At 42.2% G+C, this 22094-nt stretch overlaps 1 protein-coding gene across 8 annotated transcripts in view; it reads left to right on the top strand.

The window, feature by feature from the left end:
- LOC135221632 (cytoskeleton-associated protein 5-like) overlaps positions 1–22094 on the top strand; it is a 173012-nt gene that overhangs the window by 80617 nt on the left and 70301 nt on the right. For all 8 annotated transcript variants that reach the window (XM_064259301.1, XM_064259304.1, XM_064259300.1 and 5 more), the window contains exons 18-23: positions 4563–4799; positions 5288–5450; positions 6024–6193; positions 6618–6836; positions 9589–9840; positions 12774–12977. In XM_064259301.1, coding sequence (XP_064115371.1) covers positions 4563–4799; positions 5288–5450; positions 6024–6193; positions 6618–6836; positions 9589–9840; positions 12774–12977 — 1245 coding nt within the window. The remainder of the gene's footprint in view (positions 1–4562; positions 4800–5287; positions 5451–6023; positions 6194–6617; positions 6837–9588; positions 9841–12773; positions 12978–22094) is intronic.

Here is a 22094-nt window from a genome sequence, read left to right as displayed (position 1 = left end):
CTTGGCAGTACTCTATATTTAATTGTAAAATAGTTTTTTTTTTTACTGTAAGTGGTGTATATTTTTTATATAGACATTTCAAGTGTTACTGCATATTAATTGCCTTTAAGAATTCTTGTAGGTGTACCTGTGGCAGTAAAGAAACACAGACTTGGTTTTTCTTCTTTACTTAAAAAATGATATATATATAATGGATACAGACACACAACGATCCTTTGGTGGAGAGGTAATAATCTCCTACAGGGCTTGACTTCAACTAACCACACATACTCCCCACTCTCCAAGAGAACATCTTAAATAATCATTGACAATCAACAACAAGTAATATACAAACTCAACTAGTCACAAACGGTCATTTACACCTCTTCCTTAATAACCCACAACAACAGAAATACCTTTATACATAAACTGTCCAATTAAACCCAAACAGTAATTAACAGTTTCAAACAATAATTATACACTCACCCTGAATTACATTCAAATAATTACAAACTCTAGCTCTTCTAACTCTTGTTGAAAGTCTTGGAATTGTGTTGCTCAGCAACAGTGCCTGAATCTTCCTCTTCCCCCTCATCTTCATGAACAGGAAGCTGTATAAGAAGCTCCTCATCCTCAGCAGTTTCCTCACTCAATATCAATCCTTGTGAAGAACACGAACGAAGATCTCTAACGTGGCGTGGAACTCCATTGACTTCAACAGCTTGTTCTGACAAAACTCTCGTAACCTTGCCTCTTTCAAATTGCATATTGCATCGCATGTTGGATGGTTTTACCCACACCTCATCACCTGCTTTGTAGGGGCCACTCACTGCCACTTTGTTCATTGAGCATGGATCCACTCCTCGCACCCTCACAGGGTAAGGAATACAGCATACTGACAGGGGCAGTCGTTGGAGTGCAGCATCACGAGGCATCAAATATACAGATATACAGCCTCTGCAATGCTGCAGCCTTTCCTTGCAGCAATGACTTTAACAGTTCGATGGCATCTCTCAGCTATACCATTTCCTGATGGAACATAAGCACATCTAAAATTAAGATGCACGCACCACTTTTTTGCAAAGTCAGCAAATAGTTTGCTGCGAAAAGCAGGGTCATTGTCAGTTAACAGGTTCCTCCGGCGCTCCTCGTTCATAGAACACTGTCTCAAGTTGCCCGATGATGCTCTCACTGGTCTGAAAATGGAGCCGACGCCAGATGGCAAATCGAGATGGTCCACAATCAATGAGAGTAAGATACGGCCGTCCATCATAGTGAGTAATATCCATGCCAACTCTCTGCCACACTCTATCCACTTCCAGACTACCCTTCTGCCACTTCACTGGGGCCGGGTCTATTGACTGGCATGCCTCACAGCATTTGACAACAGCCTGTACTTGCCGCCTGGTAACTCCTGGATGGACTTTCTTCACAAAATAGAGAGTTCTTCTCACACCCGGGTGACCAGCAGCATGATGGATCCCTTAATCCATCACTAATGGCAGGGACAACAGAAGCACACACAAGTTTTGCATCTTGGTGACATGAACCAAGGTCCCACTCAGCCAGCGCTGAGGTACACGTGTCAAATTGTCAGCTTTATTATGGCAGAAGACACAAGTGTAATAGACAGCTGGAGGTCACACTCTTCTATCAATGACAAGACTATTCCTAGTCTTCTTCTGATGAGCATTTCACTTGCGGCCTTAGTCTTCAATCTGCTTTTTCCTAAAAGTCCATCTTAAATCCATCTATGCACAGTAGATGAGTCAGTCATTAATTCCACCTTTTGTATCTTCCAAGCCAGTGCAAGATTCAATCCTTTAATGACTGCATCTAGCTCAGCCATATTGATGTGGCAAGAGTCGTCTTTCCGCAGCCAGCTGGCATCTTCCACAATGGAACCATTTTTACTTCCACTGCAACACCAAGCGCAAGAGAACTAGCATCCACCCAGATCTTGAATTTGTCACCGGTGACATTCCACTGTCCTCTCACAGGGTCATCCTTCTTAACTTTCTCCAGAAGTTCCTACCGCCACTCGCAGCCATCCACAAACAGGGTAATGGCCTAACAGTCTACCACAGTATGAGAACACTGCTCGCCGAGTCAATTGTCTTGGTGCATCGCCCAGGTCATTGTCCCTTTTCCAAAAAAGACTCTCCTGCTCCCCCCAAACTCTCAGGCCAATGCTCGAGCCCCTTCAGCAAGTCTTTGGTGTGGACTTACTTACTAGCCCAAAATTTCTCAGATGCTCCTCTACACGGCTGGCCTTAACAATATCTTCATTCACCAAGATGTCATCAATATAAGCTGATGTTCCTTTTCTTACATTGGGTCCTGAAGGAGAACACAGTTTAAAACAGATTTCATTACCATCAGAGCAATATTCAAGCCAACCCCAGTCGAGTCAGGCAATACCTCTGGCCTTGAAATATACAGTCTGGTATGGCCACAGGAGACTCATGGATTCTTATTTGCAGGTAAGCTTTTACCAGTCTACTACAGATACATTTACTCCTTGCCTGCGCCACTCACGTAGTTTGTCTGAGCACTCCGAGTCTGCTGTAAATGCATCAATGTATGTATTCAGTTCTCTGAAGTCCAGTACAGGCCGCACCTTCTTTTTATTTTTGCTGTACAACAGCCATGAGGGAATAAGCCCCTTAGGTGGTCCATATTTATTCTCATCAAAGGAAGCAGCCAGCCATCATTCACCCATCTTTTGTAGCTCTGATTCATACAGGTCCTTTGCCTCCTGAGGTACAGAATATGCCTTTACTCCATTCTCCAGGATGCCAGGCTCCTTGCCCTCAGACCATTTCCATGTAGCTGTCCACATTTAATCACAGGATCATAAATTGCACTAAAATCACGCTCATCCACCCCCACCTTCACATCAGCAGCTGCAGAAAAAAAAGTGTCTTCCATTCCAAAACGTACACCACCCTGGGTATCGACAGTGACTACCTACCTTAGAGGCCCTCCACAACCATCCATTGCCGAGAAGAAAAGAAATTTAAACCGAGGGGCATTAGAGTAGTTACACATACAGAAATGCTGGCAGTAGCTCCATTACTGAGCTGCAAGTGCACGACGCCCATTCCTTCACACACCCATTCTTGCCCACTCACAGTTATCATGCTAACTGCGCACTTGTTCCATGCCTTACAGCATGAGACATGAGCGATGCTTTGAGAACACCCAGTCTACTAACATGCAACACTGAAGACCCCCTTCTGTACACTAAAAAAAAAAACAGTTACTTGCCAGCACCTTACTCAGTGGGTTTGGGGAGAGGAGGCTGGCGCTGATGCCTCCTCTCCTTGCTCGTTTCCCGGACAAGCTGACGCAATGTGCCCCATTCCACCACACCGATAGCACTTTACCCTTCTCCGAAATCGACCATTTACTCGGTTGCGAGCAAGACAGTCCCTGGCAAAGTGATTTGGTCCAAGGCATACATGACATTTCTGAACTGTTGTTTCTACTGGCACAGAACCCAGGCTTCCTGTGGCGCAAAACATGTTTTCCACTGAAACAGAAGGAAGGTCATCTTTCAGAACCGCCCGTGCCCGAGCCAAAATCTGTTCCAGATCGAGGGCCTCCATGCGAGACCCGGCTCTCAACAGCTGACGAACTCTCTCTGGAAGTCCAGCTACAAAAGCAGATGCAAGAACTTTCTCAGAAATTCCTCCAAATAGGGATCCGAGTCGACGTAGCTCAGCTAAGTAGACATCCGGTGCCTCTCCACTGTGCAACTTCCTACTGACAAACTGTTCATAGGCTACATAGGGATCAACAGCAAACGCAGCCAACAATGCTTCTTTCACCTTGTCAACCTTCTTCCTATCTGCTGTGGGTAACTGTAAGTACACTGCAAAGGCACCACCTGTAAGCCGCAGAGTAATCACACTCACCATCATCAACTTTCCGAAGCTTGCAAACAACTCCAACTTCTCCAGCCACTCCATAACAGATTGTGCGTTTCTGCCATCATACTCAGGGATCAGTTTCAAGTCGAAGTTACTCTCCATACTGCCTAGATAGCTTGTGGCAGTAAAGAAACACAGACTTGGTTTTTCTTCTTTACTTAAAAAATGATATATATATAATAGATACAGACACACAACGATCCTTTGGTGGAGAGGTAATAATCTCCTACAGGGGCTTAGACTTCAACTAAACCACACATACTCCCCACCTCTCCAAGAGAACATCTAAATAATCATTGGACAATCACAACAAGTAATATACAAACTCAAACTAGTCACAAACGGTCATTTACACCTCTTCCTTAATAACCCACAACAACAGAAATACCTTTATACATAAACTGTCCAATTAAACCCAAACAGTAATTAACAGTTTCAAACAATAATTATACAGTACCGTATTCAAGTTAAGGTGTTGCTAGAATGAGTCTCAATACAGACTGCAGATTGCAGATAAATAGTTATCTTACCTCTACCCAGTACAATTATTGTTGCAGTGAACCATTGTTTTAAAAGTTTGTGATGCATTAGGAAAATGTGGTTAAACTTTCCTGTATGTTATTAATATTTATATTTTTTTAATTGCAGGTTAGAAATGAAGCTCTGCAGAAGATCTCAAATATTTTGTCAGATGCAAAATTCATCAAAGGTGACATTGGTGAACTACCTGCAGCTCTATGTAGTAAAATGAATGACTCAAACAAAAACATTGCAGTGGAGGCACTACGTATTACCTCCCTGCTTGCAACAGCGCTGGGTCAAAATTGCAAACCTCATACAAGAACTATTGTCCCCGGAATGCTGACTGCATTAGGAGACAGCAAAGTAAGTATATTGTAATTAGAAATGTGACACTTAAGTGCACTCTATTCTAGGGGGTTAGTGCTATCAGTGAACCTCATGTGGTGCACTGTAGGTATATTACTTTGTGTTCTTTGCAGTGTCCCTTCAGTCCCTTTTTCTGTACCTCCTTTCATATTCTTTCCTCCATTTCAGTTTCCACCCTTTTCTAACAATTGTTTCATAGAGCAGCTGTGAGGTTTTTCTCCTGTTACACCTTTCAAACCTAACTACTATCAATTTCCCCTCCAGTGCTGAATAACCTAATAGGTCCCAGTGCTTGGCCTTTGTTATAAATTTTATATTTTATTGTATTCTGGGAATTTGCTCTACCATTGATAGCTGGAATGGCATTGTTTTTTAAATCAGTTGTTTAACTTCTAATAGGGATATGAAGATATGAAATATGTTCTCTATACCTATGTCTCCATGTGACTAGTGATTAAAGCAAATATTTCCTTGTTTATCCACAGCAAAATATTCGTCAGCAAGCATTGAGTACGCTCAATTCTTGGGTTGAGCAAACTGGCATTAAGGAGACCATTGATGGTGAGGTTTTTTCAGATGCCCTCAAATCTGGCTCTCCCTTCCTTAAAGCGGAACTGTTCATCTGGATGGCAGAGAAGCTCAAGGATGGTAAGTAATTGTTTTTGAGTGATGGCCAAATTTTTTGCCTTTTGGTTAGCTCATGAAAGCTGCTGGCACTAGAGAGAATTAATTATCACTTGAATGATAAAAAATGAGATGAAATTTTGTTGAATACAGTCAGTCCCCAGTTATCAGTCATCTGGTTTACTGCGCTTGATGATAACTTGATTTTGGGCGCCGATATGCACTGATCCCTGGTTATTTATGTTATCACAGATTTTTGGTTATTGGCAATTTACAGTCATCATCACGCCTTCAAGAATGGAACCCCCACCGATAACTGGGGACTGCCTGTAAATGTAAATCAAGCATTTGTACTTAGGTTCTTCGTCTTATGATGTACATAAACCAATTGGTTTCTGTTGGAGTTTTTGTTGTAGTTACTGAAAAAAGCTCAGATATTTTTGGCTGTCTGCAGAGATGGTTTTGCAAGTGTATAATAATGTCTCTCTCTCTCTCTCTCTCTCTCTCTCTCTCTCTCTCTCTCTCTCTCTCTCTCTCTCTCTCTCTCTCTCTCTCTCATGATTAATACTGTACACTGTACTAAACATTTTATTGCAGCCCCACCGAAGAGTGTAAATAAAGAAGAACTTCATGGGTGCACCCCTTATCTGTTTACCGCCCTGGAAGATCGCAACGCCGATGTCAGAAAGGGTGCTAATGAAGCCGTTTTGCCTTTTATGCTTCATCTGGGGTATGAGGGAATGTGTAAACACACCAGCCAGATTAAGGTAATGAGATACTTACATCTTCAGTGTTCTGATTTTGTAATGAAGATGGGAACAATGTTAAGATTACTAAGTCCTATAGTCTCAAGCTAAATTAATTTTAGCATTGAAAATGATTAATTTGCCTATTAAAGAGTTGATGTTGGCTTTTGTATTTTGTCAGTTTTTAAAAGATTTTTTTTACTGTCACACTTTCAGTTACAGTATATTTTTCATTTTCTAGAGCAATGATGTCTTATTCATTCAATCATAATACAATAGCAAATGCAAGCAGTTATAATTAATGAACTTACAAATAGCATTGTATTTTAGGATGTTTTAGAAAAATGTTTTTGGAATATTGCTTGCCTTCTATGTTAGCTTAAGGAATTTCCTGTTTATCAGAGAAAATTCACATGGATTTAAAATAAAATTTGTCATTTTGCAGCCATCCTCCAAGAACACTGTAATGCAGGTTCTAGAAAAAGCCAAAGGTAGCCTGCCAGCTCGCCCACAGCCAAAGGCCAAAGCAGCTCCTGCTGGAGCTGGACGAGGTGGAGGGGTAGGTGAGAGACAGGGCACATCTCTGTCTGGTGGAGCGGGTGCTGGACGAGGAGCTGGTGTTGGTCTCAAGAAGGGAGTGAGAGCACCATCTGCCACACGCACCGTAAGTTCGCTCTGTCTGTCTGGATTTTGAATTGTCATGCACTCGCAAGCATCTGATGTACCTTTTTACCTCTGCTCGAGGAGAATTTACTGTTTGAATTTTATGCATCCTGTGCTGACATTTATTTGCAGCAAACTGTCTACAGGAGAGTGCAGTGTAAATGAACATTGTATTACCGTTGAAATGACTTCCTCGTGAAAGTTATTTGATCCCTCTTTACTTTTTTTTTTCTTGGATTCTTTACTTATCTCTTATTTGTTTCCAAAATACTCATGTTTATTGGATTATATTAAATTCTGCCATTTGCCAACAGTTAGTTGATATGTTGTGGCATAATTAATCTTCTTGCACTTAGACCACAGGCACTAGGTGTGGTGCTTCAGGTGCTTGGGATCCAAAATAGGGTTGGGAGAGAATGTAACTGGTGAATCCCATGAATGCATGGTTAATTGCACTGAGGCAAATACAGGGCTCCACGTTGTAGCCGCAAGAAGGCTAAGGGTTGTCGAAAGCCTCCCTGTGTCTCTTGACGGGCAACAAGTAAGACTGAGCCGTGTTGTCCATGTACCTTTTCAGTGGCTGAGACAATCGAGGAACCGCCTATGGCACCTGCGATTGGAATCTGAATTGAGCTGGAAGACAGTCAGTGCATGTTCAGTGACATGCCTTTCCAACAGCACTCAGTCGATACCTGGGATTTTGCAACAGGCTTGACTGAGCGGGCAGAAACCTGTGGGCAAACCCCACCAGCTCCCTTGGACCACTGGTATGTCTTCTTCCAGGTTCAGGCAAGCAGGACAGTTACCTCTGTGTAGGAGAACTGGAGGGATGGGAAACCACCACCCTCACTTGCACTTCACTGGGTACTTTTTCACTAAACACTTTGTCCATTAGGACCTTTAGGGACTCCCCTATCTCAGACAGTGAACTTACCATGAGGTTCAACTTCTTACTCAACTTGGTTTAGATTCTGGATTCAAGATTGGCAACGGCATTGGGGTCAGAAGCACAGGAGCTAAGCACTGGAGTATGTGGGATGACAGGAGGGCTGAGAATAGGAGAAAGTGTGTTACCGGGAGTTGAAGGATTAGCAAGGCTAATCTAGGCTAACAGAAGCCCTACTTTCGGCTCGAGTGGTCACCTATCTTTTCCTATTCTTTTCAAGCTTATTAATGTGAGATTCAAGAACCTCCCACTCACTTTCATCTCAATCCTTACATTCCCCACACATATTCTCTCTTGAACATACCTGCTCTCTACAATTAGGAAACAGTGTTGCATCATAACACAGTTTAGTTAGCCTAACCTTGCAGCCTTCACTCCAGTAGTGAATGCTGGAAGCACTGGAATCAGACATAACTAACTAATCAACTAACTAATTTAACTGATGTTAGTCAAGACAGCAGCTTGAGCTACAAGAAAGTGAAATACTTCACCAACTTTCAGCAAATACAAAATCACCAGTGATACAGGTAGGAAAGCAGAGATTGACATGTCAGTATCACGGCATAAAACAGAATGACGCTGTTGGCTGCGTTGCTCCCACATACCTGTGCAGGGCCTGTCAGCTGCATTCTGCAACTGACCCATAGCCATGAATTTTTGAATTTAGGAATACCAATATGTATTGGATTATAATTTTAAATTCTGCCATTTGCCAACAGATAGTTGATGCGTTGTGGCATAAATGATCTTCTTGAACTCAAGATCCAAGTGTAAACACGTTGACAATCATATAGTGCTCATGAGGGATTCTTTTCACATCTGCCTGTAGTTAAGAGGCTGTAAAATCAAATTCTAATGATTTAGCCTTCTTGGGTGTGCCATAAGAAGGGTGGAGAAACGTTTTATAACAAGAGGGATAGGTAAGGAATACCAGTGAGTAGATCATGGATATTTGCCTAGAGGACTTTGATCAGTTGGAAATTCAGACAGAAGTTGGAGATGTCATCAATGAAAAATCCCATGATTAAAAAAAACACCTAATCATCATGGTACTGGCATTATATCAGTGCAGACTTTCATGTGGTGATCGGCAAGACAAGATTGATTAGAAGATATGTCCTTCAAAGATTGAAAATTATTTATTACACTACACATGTGGGTATTTGATATCCTCATTGGTTCTTTAACTTGTCTGACCTTATAAACTGTGCATGTACTGAATATACAAGGAGTGAGTCACTAGATTGTATGTTTATGATAGTGCATAAATCGTTTGTTTTAGGTATTTTATAAGGGTATTTTGTGTATTTTTGTTGAGATTAGTACAGTACATAGGTAGTTATTGGTGAGTTTTTTGAGAAAAACTGTCATTCAAATTCCATTTTAATCTGGTGGTGTTTTTTGTAAGACAAATAGTTACTATATCTATGAGAATTTAAAACTGGAAAATTATATAGTTGAATGATAGATTTACATTCTTTTAAAATACATAATGAAGAGTTAGGATTTTCTTTTGGACTTGGATAAGTGATTTGACTTCTCTTTCTCTTATTGCATTAAAAACAGGAAGAATAGACAAAATGATGGTTAACGACTTTTGAACAGCTGGTACTTGCATTGAAGGTAGTTAAACCATTTGATATCTTAGGAATCTTAGGGGATTCCATTGTTTGACACAGTTGGAATGTTTAAGGGATAAGACTAGCAAGATTGATTCTGTCATGAGGTATTGTGACGTACTTTGTTTTGCGGGTGAATTATGATGAATGCTTTTTCAGTACCTTAGTAAATTATCGGATCCTTCTAGGGTGCCGGCAGAAAAGACATGGAGGATGTAGACACGTCACCGCTTCTGCAGGTGAACAACTTGAAGCAGCAGCGTGCATCTGACGAACAGCGTTTGAGAGTACTGAGGTGGGATTTTGCCACTCCTCGACAAGAATTCGTCACCCAGCTGAAAGACCAGATGACTGCCTCTGGAATGAACAGGCAACTCATGGCCAATATGTTCCACCAAGACTTCAAGTTTCATATTAAGGCTATTGATGCCTTAAGTGAAGTAAGTATTGTGAGTTGAGACTGACTAACATTGGTGTTAACATGACATTAAAGTATGTATAGTGAGGAAATACAAGGGAGAGAAGCAAGGAAAGGCATCTTGTCATCTTGTTTACATGAAGAGACCATGTGGAAGATATTTGATGAATAGCACGAGTGACGTATTCTTTATAAGTAGGTCATCACATGAATTTAAACATTTTATGTGAATGTCCAAACTTCATCCTTGAGGAAATGCTAGGGTCAGGAGACAAATCAGTGGATGGAATTTTGCCAAGTGTTCAATAGTTTTCCTCTATTTAATCATTGTATTATCAAATAACTGCAGTTTATTGAATGATATATTTTTAAAACTAAAGGCAAACCATTCAGGCTAGCCTTATTAAAATAAAGTATATTAACTTTCTGGTGTAGTAAAATTATCAGACTTAACCCTTAAACGCCGAATGGACGTATTAAACGTCGAGTCAAAATGTCTCCCGTATGCCGAATGGACGTACCATACGTCGACTCAAAAAAAGTTTTTTTTTAAAATTCGCGAAAAATACTTATAGGCCTACCAGCCGAAAACTTTTGAATCACGTGCCTTGAGGGATGCTGGGAGTTCACGGATCAAGGCGTTGTTTTGTTTACAATCGTTATGCAGGCGCGCAAGCGCGAATTTCTTTCTTATCGCACTAAAAAGAAAAAAGTATCAGTGAACACATCTCAAAAATTATTTCGTCACTTTGACATAATTTTAGCACCGTTTAACTTATCCGTTACATGAAAGTATTATATATAAAATTGTGCGCAATTTCTTTAGAATACAACAAAAAAATACTCATGATTGTAGCTTTTATCAGTTTTGAAATATTTCCATATAAATAACGATAAGTGCCAAAATTTCAACCTTCGGTCAACTTTGACTCTACCGAAATGGTTGAAAAACGCAATTGTAAGCTAAAACGCTTATATTTTAGTAATATTCAACTATTTTACCTTAATTTTTGCAACAAATTGGAAGTCTCTAGCACAATCGATTTCGATTTATGGTGAATTTATGAAAAAACTTTTTCCTTACGTCCGTGCGGTAACTCTTCCGAAAAAAAATCTTACATGCTATTTTGTGTAAGTTTAGCACCATTTAAGAATTAACAGCCGTTATATAGAAGTTTTATATATGGAAATGTGCGCAATTTCATGCACAATACAACTAAAAACAACCCATGTTGTACTTTTATCAGTTTTTGAAATATTGTTCATATAAAAAAAATGATAAGTGACAAATTTTCAACCTTCGGTCAATTTGACTCTACCGAAATGGTTTGAAAAAACGCAATTGTAAGCTAAAACTTATATTTTAGTAATATTCAATCATTTACCTTCATTTTGTAACAAATTGGAAGTCTCTCAGCTACAATATTTGTCGATTTTATGGTGTGAATTTATCAAAAAAATAACATTTTCCGCTTATACTTAGCCCGCAAAGAGAAGGAGCGGTAACCTTCCTTCCGAAAAAATCATTCGCTTGCGTATTGTGGTAATGTTTGCACCATTTAAATTAGCCGTTACATAAAGTTTTTTTTATATGAAAATGTGCGCAATTTTATGTAGAATACAACAAAAAATAATTGAAGGTTGTAGCTTTTCTCATTTTCGAAATATTTGCAAATAAATCACGATAAATAAAAAAAAACCACGTTCGGTCAACTTTGACTCTACCAAAATGGTCGAAAAACGCAATTGTAAGCTAAAACTCTTATATTTTTAGTAATAGCAATCATTTACCTTCATTTTGCAACAAATTGGCGAAGTCTCTGAGCAACAATATTTGAGATTTTAGGTGAATTTAATGAAAAAACTTTCCTTCCCCTCCGCCGCGGCGGATTCTACCGCCATAAATCTCCAGAAATGCGTACATCGCATTCTCGGAAAAATTTGCTCTGTTTCATATTAGGCATTTCATAGAGTTTTATATATGAAAATGTGCGCAATTTTATGTAGAATAAAAGGATAAATATTTGAAGGTTGTAGCTTTTCTAATTTCCAAAATAATTGCATATAAAAAAAAATTATATAAAAATTTTGACATTTGGTCAACTTTAACTCGTCCGAAATGGTCAAAAACTGCAATTGTAAGCTAAAACTCTTACAGTATCGTAATATTCCATCATTTAACTTCATCTTGAAACAAATTCAAAGTCTCTATAACAATATTTAGATTTATGGTGAATTTAAAAAAAATATATTTTTTTACGTCCGCTCGTTACGAATTCATGCATCATTTTGTGATAATATTTTTCCGGTGTTGCTTTTATCGTTTTACAATGTGTTATATACCAAAATGATTGCATATATCGCATTACGTATTTATATATGATAATGATAATTTTTTCATTTCTGATGGTTGCATACTAAACTTCAGCCAATGACAAAAAAAGGAGCCAAAAATGAACTCTTAATCTTGAAAACTAAGCGCGCTGTGTTTTTTTGAAAAAAAATATTTTTTCCATTTCCGCGTTCACTCCGAAACACCTCCGGCACACGGGAGACAATTTTTTTTTTACCGCTTCGGCGTTTAAGGGTTAAACAATATTAATTATAAAGTGCTGATGCTTGTAATGTGTATTTAGGTTTTTAAGATCATCATCATAAGATGCCTTATCTGTTTAGAACTAGCTCAGCTACAACAATCTGTGAACCAGCCTGAGAAGAGTCTACTTAAGATTCAGGTCTGGAAAAACTTAGCCTTAGTAATAATAACAACAATTTGCTTTGTTAAATGGTATACTCCCTAATATTACTGGCAGTACCGTCATGCCTATTTTCCTCCTCAGTCCTCATTCAGTACTGCAGTTAGTTCTATTACCCTGTATTTGAATACTTGCTGATAGATGTAGTTTCAAACATACCTTACTTTTCTTTTAAATGCTATGTATTTTTCTATTATAGGACCTGAATTCAAACCTTCCAGCTTGCATAGCCAATCTGGATTTGGTATTGAAGTGGCTCACAATCAGATTTTTTGACACCAATCCCTCGGTTATCATCAAGGCTATGGACTACCTTAAGCAAGTGTTTCAGTTGGTATCGGAAGAGGATTATCATCTTATGGATTTCGAAGCCTACTCCTTTCTTCCATTTTTGATAACAAAGGTATGCAGCTGTTTTGTTTGCAGTATGTTCACTCTTGTCCTGTTTTGTATTAAACCTGTTAGGATTAGAAATTCTGACTGCTGTCAGCAATAGGGATTCTGACTGCCTTTAGTTGTGTGATTCTGGTTCATGTACAGTCTGTGTGACATGAGGAAAACATCAGTATAATTAGCATGTTTCATTTAAAGATGAAATGATTAAGGACCTGAAATAGAAACAAGTAAACTTTTTAATATGGTAAAGCAAAATCAGGACAAAAGGGTTACTGCAGTAGTATTTTAAAGCGATCACCTACTGTAGTAAAAGCAGCCTGGCTACGTTTCAAGATTAAACAATATATCCCAAGACCGAGGAGATGTTTCCATTGTCAAGAATTCGGACATATGTTAGGTTCCTGTAGACAGAAACTGCAAGGCAAGCCTGCCACATGTGTCAGTGCAGTGAACCAGAGCATGGCATATGTAATAAACAAGCCAGATGTATACATTGTGGAGAAAATCATCCATCATCTTCACTTAATTGTGATGTATACATCATGGAAAAAGAGATTCAAGCTTTAAGGGAACAGAACGTATCACATTTAGGGAGGCAAAAGAGAGAGTATTGAATCAATATGTTAGACCAGGAATATCCTTTTCCAGTGTTGCTGCCAACCGAAAAAGAAATATAAATGTTAATAAGGATAATTTAAATAAAAAACCGGTGACGACCCATACCCATGGCTCTTGGGAGGCGGCGCCAATTGTTGCTGGTGCTCCTTCCTCTTCAGAGGCTGCGCCAGTGATTTCTGGTGCTCTTGCCTCTCCGGAGGCTGCACCAGTGATTTCTGGTGCTCCTGCCTCTTCAGAGGCTGCGCCAGTGATATCTGGTGCGCCTGCCTCCTCGGAGGCCGTGCCAGTGATTTCTGGTACTCCTGCCTCTTTTAGAGGTGGTGCCAGTTGATTCTGGCACTCCTGCCTCTTTGGAGGCAGTGCCAGTGGTTTCTGGTACACCGTCCTCTGTGGAGGCTGTGTCGGGTATACCTGGCACTCCCACCTCTCTGGAGGCTGACCAGTTGTAAATGCTTTGGAGGATGCACCAATGTCCAATCCTCACACCCCTCCTCAGGCGACACCAGCTTTGTCTGCTGTTCCTGAGACTGATAACCCTCTAAAAAGGAAGGCAGCCCTAAACAATCGGTCTCCTTCCAGAAAAAAAGAGAAGTTGTAAGCTGAAAGCTCTTAAAGGAGGCTCTAAGATGTAACAGCCTCTAAGGGAGGAAGTAAAACGTTTCATTAATTTTCTCCAGTGGAACTTTGTCATGGGATTAAGAGCTAAATGGGAAGAATTAAGGCTGCTCATATCAGAAGTGTCTCCTGTTTGTATAGCTCTGCAGGAGACCATGATTGGCAATAATATGTGCCCCAGCCCGCGAGAGTATACATCCTATCACTCCACCTATAATTTAAATATTGGAAGCCATGGTGGTGTTGTTTTATATGTTTGAAACGACACCCCTCAAAATCCTATTAGTATCCAATCAGCATTGCAAGTGATAGGTGTACAGATCCATTTGCAAAGAAAATGTACATAATGCTCTCTCTATCTACCACCTAATGAAGTCTTCCCCATCAATGAATTTAAATCTCTTATTCAACTGTTACCACGTCCTTTTGTTATTTTGGGAGATATGAATAGCAGAAACCCTCTATGGGGTGACATCATCACCAATCAAAGAGGAAACTGCTTAGGTTCCATCATAGAAGATGAAAATGTGGGGATCCTCAACTCTGGGGAGTCTACGCATTTTCATGTTCAAACAGGCATGTTATCAGCAATTGATTTATCTATATGTAGTGATGACTGTCTTATTGACGTTAATTGGAAAGCTATAAATGGTAGTTGTTCATACACGAAACAAACCTGAGGTCTTAACATTAGGATTTACTAGCGCCAAGCTGGAAACCGGTAGAATTAAAATTACACTTGTGAGATCCAGGGACTAATGGCATCTATACCAGGTCACGGGGCATGTATACCCAGAATGCCCACGGCTACCTGTGACCCACCAGTTATTTTCCTACCGCCTTTAAGATAAGACGTGTTACTGTCTATCTGATTTAAAGCCGGTTTTTCAGTTTGCCCGTTCTTTATCCATTTCATTTTTTATTTTTCATTCCTTTTCTTTCTCCAAGTGTTATCAGTGTGTGGTAAGAGTGTATACGTGGTATGATGGAGAATTTTGCCTCAACATCGGGATCGTCTACCGTTTCGAGAGGATACAAAGATTGCCCAGGAAAGTCCGTGGCTTTCCATGTTCTAGGTTCCAACTTCGTGTCGACGGATTCCTTTCATCCCAACGTGTCGTATTGCAGGGAAAAACGTAGTACGGTTGCTAATCCGTGTTCTGTTTGTCGCGGTTGGTCGGTGGAACAGTGGAAGAGTTCTATGGGAAAAGCCAATACAAAAGGAAGGTGGTGACGCCATCTTTGGATGACCAAACCTTACCGGCTTCTTTTGTATCGGCAATAAAACCATCTGCTCCATATGTTTCTCCACCTGCTTTTGATTTGTCTCATACCCCTTCGGTTTCTCCTAGCGGTTATGCTATCGGAAACATCAGGAGGGGCCTTGGGTAATCTTATGAATAATATGCACTCTCCTTTGTTCCCAGCAAGTAGAGGGGGAGATCCGCCATCTTTGTTCCAGGCTCCTGCTTCTCAAGCGCATAGGTTAGATGGTACGTGGTCAGCGCTAGGCCTACCAGGCGTACCAACCTGGATGGTCTGCTTGCGCATTATATGACGTCACGGTTCCAGCAGGGTCCGGCAGCGCTGAATGTTCCTCAAATCCCCCCCAGGCTTGCAATTTATGGGAATTAATGCCGCGGCTTCACCATCCCACTCAGTGTTTACAGCGATGCAGAACGTGGGAGGTAGTTTGGCAGCAAACGTGCGGTTGCCAGCAGAAACCTCTCAGTCTCTCCCTACAGAGGGATGACGTCACAACATACGTCACACTCCGATATGGCAGGCGTGATGACGTCACAGACCGATTCTCGGCCTTTTTCGCTGCACCCAGACGCTAATACGCCTTCTGACCCGTTAATGCAAACTGTAATGCAGAAATTACAGGATATAGAGAAGAGAATGAATAAGAGAGACAAAAAGAAAAAGTGTGATTCGCCTTCTTCGTCTTCTTCCTCTAGTTCGGCGTCATCGCTAAGTCCGATAACGTCACAGCGAGCGCCAGTCAAGCGTTGGAGGAGGATTCGGGAGTTCCTGGCGGATCCTCGGGCTAAGAGGAGAAGAATCAATTCTTTCCTCATCTTCGGACCCAAGACTGTCATTTCCAAGTCAGCAGGAAGGGTCGGGAAGTCAGTGGCTATTAAGCACAAGGTTGGCAGACGAAGCGTTTGCAAGAATCCGAACAAGCGAGAGAGGTGACGGCCGGCGGGCTATGCGGCCGAAGGCAGAGTTGCCAGTTCGGATCGCAAAAACTGCCGATACCTCTGGTAAAATCGACGTTGGCGGCGAAAGGTGCAGCAGAGGATGGAATGCAGGTCCCAGTTTCGCCCGTAAGGCCGTTCAAAATACGTACGAAGGACGATAAGGCTCCTCTTAAAAGTACGAAAAATAGAGGAGTGGCAACCTCGGCGGATACGTTCGTGGAAGGCAGTGTCCGTCTGGATAGAAGGTCGAGGCCGGGCTTGCCGACGCTCGAAAACGATGCCAATACTAATAGAGACGAACTTATATCTGTCTTAAGGGAGCCTTCTTCTTGCAGATCTAGACGAGATTCTTGCTCTAGATCCGTGAGCAGAGAAAGAGTGAGACGTTCTCGTTCCCCTGCTGACTATCCGGGATCGAGCCAACAGCGGCCAGCAAAGATCAAAGAGACCGCGGCCGTAGGGGCAGGCGGCCGTGGAATTCCGGGCCGTCTGTCAGAAGATAGAGGCGAGACAACATCCCTTGTGACGGAGAATGGTACACTAGAGCCGGAGGAAGGAGAAAACCAAGAGTTTCTGGCCTCGTATGCAGAGGTGATTGATTTGATTCGTCAATTCAATAACCTTTCTGGAGAAGACAGAAACACCGGCCAGTATGCTTCCTCCTGGAATTGACATGGCATTTGGACTAAAAAAGCAGGGATACCAAGGGTGTCGTATGAATTGCCTTGTTCGAGTCATGCGGAATCGGTCTTGCAACATGTAAACGCAAAGATTGCAGGGAGGGATAATTCCTTAAGATCTAATAGATCTTTTAAATTTATTCCCTCCAATGATAAAGCAAAGGAAATATTATACGACACCGAATGGTCCCTTTGCTGTCTAGACAAATGAACCCTAATGTTGTAAGGTTAAGGCCTGGATTAACCTTGGATCAGGTTAAAATTGGAGTGCCCTTCGATTGACGTACCAAGAGGCTGCTACGTTAAAAGCAACAGCTTCTTCTGTCTTTCAGGCTGCTTCTTGGTTAGACCTTTGGTCAACAGCAGTGGCGAAGATTGCATCCTCGGAAGCAACAAGAAAAGTAGTGGATTAACCATTGTTCATTAGATTACTACAGTCAGGTTCCAAGGCGATTGCGTACCTGACAAACGTAAGTGCCAATGTTTGGGCAAATATCCTGCTAATGAGGAGAGATGCAGCGTTGGCTAGACTAAGCTGCAATGTGGATTTGGATTCCTGTTAGCAATGAGGAATGGGGGATATCTTGGAATCGCAACTGCTGTTGCCATAGGTCATACTGGAAGAGGCGATAGATAGAAGAAGGATGGACACTAACGATAGGTTGGTGCAACAGGCAGTTAGGAAAACGTCTAACAGTCAAACTACTCCTTTGGAGGGAAGCAAACAGCGATGTCTCGAAAGAAGACAGTGAGACATAGCATCCCTAATAGAGTCCACAAGACCCTCTTCCCAAAGAGGATAACTCATCGGCCCTTTCACAATAGAAACAACAGAGGAAGGGGCAATAGGGGAAGAGGGAGAGGCTCAAGAAGATAGGATGGGCGCCTCCCATCACTCGACCACACCAGTGGGGGGTTGCCTGGCAAATCACTGGAAGGTGTGGCAGGAACTAGGGCAGAGCAGTGGGTGGTGGGATGTTCTCAGGATCGGGTATTTGATCCCGTTCGAGGTAACCCCGCCCCCCCACTGACGATCAACCATTACCCCACATTACTTTATGCCCACAAATCTCAGAAGGCCACTATTCTGCAGGACGAAGTGAAGAAGATGATGGAAAAAGGAGCTGTGCAACAAGTATGCAGTCCGGCAAAAGGCTTCTACAGCAGGATTTTCCTGGTACCAAAGCCAACGGGGAGTGGAGGACAGTAATAGACCTGTCAACGCTGAATCTGTTTATAACGGAAAACCAGTTTCAAGATGGAAACTCCGAAAAAAACGGTTCTACAAGCAGTCAGAATCGGAGACTTATGCTGACAGTCGATCTAAAGGACGCATACTTTCAAATACCAGTCCATCAGTCTTCAAGGAAATTTCTCCGCTTCAGTCTTGCAGGGAAAGCTTTCGAATTCAAGGTCCTGTGCTTCGGATTGACAACGTCTCCTCAAGTTTTTACAAGAGTGTTCACCCTCGTGTTGGCGTGGGCGCATGCTCAGGGGATCAGGCTAATAAGATATCTGGACGATTGGCTGGTGATAGCAAAGTCCAGGGAGAAATTACTCAGGGACAGGGCCAGCCCTCCTGCAGCTTTGTCACAGCCTAGGTATTGTGGTGAATCAGGAGAAGTCGCAGTTGGATCCAAGTCAACGTTTGGAATATCGGGAATGGTGATAGACACAACAAGCCAAAGTATCCGGACAGACCAAGAGTAGAGAAATGCAAACAAGTGGTGAATGCCTTTCTGGAAAACAGACACAGCCAGCGAAGACAGTGGCAGGTGGTGCTGGGAATCCTAACCTCCCTGGATAAGCCTAGTACCACGAGGAAGGCTACACCTTCGGTCCCCTACAATGGAGGATGAAGGAGTTTTGGTCACCAACAGTAGATCACCCGTACGAGCAAATTCCCTTGTCGGCAGAAGTGAGGAAAGACTTGCTGTGGTGGGTGAACGACGACAATCTGACAGTGGGTGTCCCCTTCAACAAATCCTCCCCAGGCCTCTTGCTGTTCTCGGATGCGTCACTAGAAGGCTGGGGAGCCCATATGGAGGAGTTGATGGGTGTCAGCAAAATGGAGTTGCAAGGACAGAGAACTCCATATAAACGTGCTGGAGTTGAAAGCAGCTTTTCTGGCTCTACAGGAATCCAGGGAGAGAGTAAAGGGACACTCAGTGGTATTGATGTCAGACAACACCACAGTAGTAGCTTATATAAACAAGCAAGGAGGCCTAGTTTCTCGGCAGTTACATGTGATGACAGTTCAACTTCACAGTGGGCTGTAGAGAACCTGGTAGACATCAAGGCAGGTATATTCCGGGAAAAGAAACATAGTGGCCGACAAGTTGAGCCGCAGGGATCAAGATTCTGGAACGGAGTGGTCCCTGCACCAACAGGTAGTGGACAGGATGCTCATGTTGTGGGAAGGACCGATCATAGACCTATCGCAACCAGGTACACAAAAGTTGGAAGTGTATTTTTCAGTAGTCCCCAGATGCAGAGGCAGTAGCAGAAGATGCGCTACAACACCCCTGGGACAATCTGGACGTGTAACGCATTTCCTCCATTTTGTCTAATCCGTCAGGTTCTGAAAACAGGGTAATGCAGTCTCAGAACCTCAAGATGACCATTCGGTGAGTCCCTATCGCTTCACGGGTGGAGACTGTCAAGTATCTCCTCCGAGCGCGAGGTTTTCGCAGAAAGCAGCAACTCAGATGGCAGGTAATATCAGAAAATCATCTGCGGCAGTATACCAAGGAAAGTGGTCAGCATACTGTGATTGGTGTCGTAGAGGGAACTTGTCTCCACTCGGTACCACTATTCAGCAGTTAGCAGACTTTCTGATATATCTCAGAACAGAAAAACATATGTCTGTATCTGCAGTGAAGGGGTACAGGGCGGCTCTAGCCTCAGTCTTACGAATGAAGAGTGGACATATCGTCTTCATGGGAGTTGGCCATGCTGATGAGGAGCTTTGAACAGTCATGCCCACCAAAGGAGCTAAAAGCCCCAGATTGGGATCTGACCAAGGTACTGAGTAGTCTGACAAAACCCCCTACGAACCACTAAGGCAGTCCACGGATAGGAGCCTGACCCTGAAGACAGTCTTCTTATTGGCCCTGGCTTCAACCAAAAGGGTGGGGGAGCTACATGGCCTCTCATATCTCATAAAGCACTCGAGAGGTTGGAGATCAATGGTATTGAGTTTGTCCCAGAATTCGTGGCCAAGACCCAAAATCCAACAATAATAGACGCAGATTCGACTCCTTTACCATACTTCCTTGGCAGGCTTTATAGACAACGACAAAGCTGAGATGCTCCTGTGCCCGTCAGGGCACTAAGGGAGTACTTAAAGAGAACAAGGCACCTCAGGCCGGGGTGCCAGAGGTTGTTCGTAAGTACAGGACGGAACAAGAAGGAAGTGTTCCAGGAATTACAATATCGTTTTGGCTAAGGGAGACGATCAGAGATGCTTATACGGCAGAAGACAGAGGGTCGATAGCCAGGTGGGAGAGCTAGAGCTCATGACATCAGGGGCGGTGAGTGCTTCCCTGGCATTTAAGAAGAACATGTCTGTGATAGAATTCTGAAAGCTGGTGTGTGGAAACGCCAAACAACTTTCCCTCCTCATTTTATTTGAAAGATGTTGCCCTAGATCCTTGGACACCTTTTCCTTGGGTCCAGTGGTGGCGGCCCAACAAGTGATATAGTTCATCCAGTGCCCTGGCGGGTCAGTTTGCGTCTAGTCTAAGATGAAGGTATGAAAAGTAGAATGAATGGGGATGACTGGTCTTTTTTCTTTACTACTTTCTTCCTACTCCTTTAACTACGGGCAATATGAAGGAGAGTACCGTCATGTGCTGAACGGACTAGATGCAGGAGAGGTGTCAGCCATACTGTGAAGCTATCTTAGGTGATGATATACTTTTCAGTAGCAACACACCCCTCTGGATAATAGGGAAAAGAGGGGTGAAGGTGGATCCGTTGCAAGGGACAAGAGTAAACAGTAGAATGGTATCTACACCCAGTGGGAGAAACCAATAGATCCGCTTATATCTTTGGTCCTAGGGTCATTGTCCATCTCTTAGAATTGCCCTATATATTCGGAAATGGATAAGGTGGCAAACTCCCAGTCAGTTGTAGAGACTTACCTCCCTCCAATAGTAAGTCTATCCTAATGTTAAGACCGAAGGTTTGTTTCATGTAGAAACAAATACCAAATTTGTAAACTAATTTGTATTTTTCATAACTAACAAACCTGAGGTCTTAACAGTTAAAGGCCCACCTCGAACCACCCCTCTAGCAGTCTAAACTGGGTTAGAAATATAACTGGTGGGTCACAGGTAGCCGTGGGCATTCTGGGTATACATGCCCCGTGACCTGGTATAGATGCCATTAGTCCCTGGATCTCACAAGTGTAATTTTAATTCTACCGGTTTCCAGCTTGGCGCTAGTAAATCCTAATGTTAAGACCTCAGGTTTGTTAGTTATGAAAAATACAAATTAGTTACAAATTTGGTATATTTACCAGTGACCATTTTCCAATAGTGGTGAGTGTTAGCATCAAGTCCTCCATCTTCAAGGCTACCCAAATGGAACATTGGTAAAGCTGATTGGTCAACATTCCAGGAGCACAGCTCAATAGATGACTGCTGATGGACTTTCCCTGTGTAGATGACACTTTTGACTTTTTGAATACAATAATGTTCTCAGCTGGTCTTCAATCTATACCTAGGACTTCAGGCAAATTTGTCCGCCGACCAGTTCCCTGGTGGACTCGTAAATGCCAGGAAACTCATAGAACTTTGAGATCTGCCTTCACCAGATACCGCAGACGATAATGTGAGTATTATCGAGTTGAATTTTGAAAAGCGAGAGCTCATTTTCGCATGGAAATCAAAAAAGCACAAAAAGAATCTTGGACGATATTCATATCTTCACTAAATTCGAAAACTCATCTGACTCTAGTTTGGAAGAGAAAAAAATAGCAGGCAAGTTCACTCCTTGTCAACC

This window comes from Macrobrachium nipponense, chromosome 3 (assembly GCF_015104395.2).
Source record: "Macrobrachium nipponense isolate FS-2020 chromosome 3, ASM1510439v2, whole genome shotgun sequence".
Taxonomy (NCBI): Eukaryota; Metazoa; Arthropoda; class Malacostraca; order Decapoda; family Palaemonidae; genus Macrobrachium; species Macrobrachium nipponense.
The sequence above is the reverse complement of the archived record's forward strand: the minus strand, read 5'-3'. Positions and strand labels throughout refer to the sequence as shown.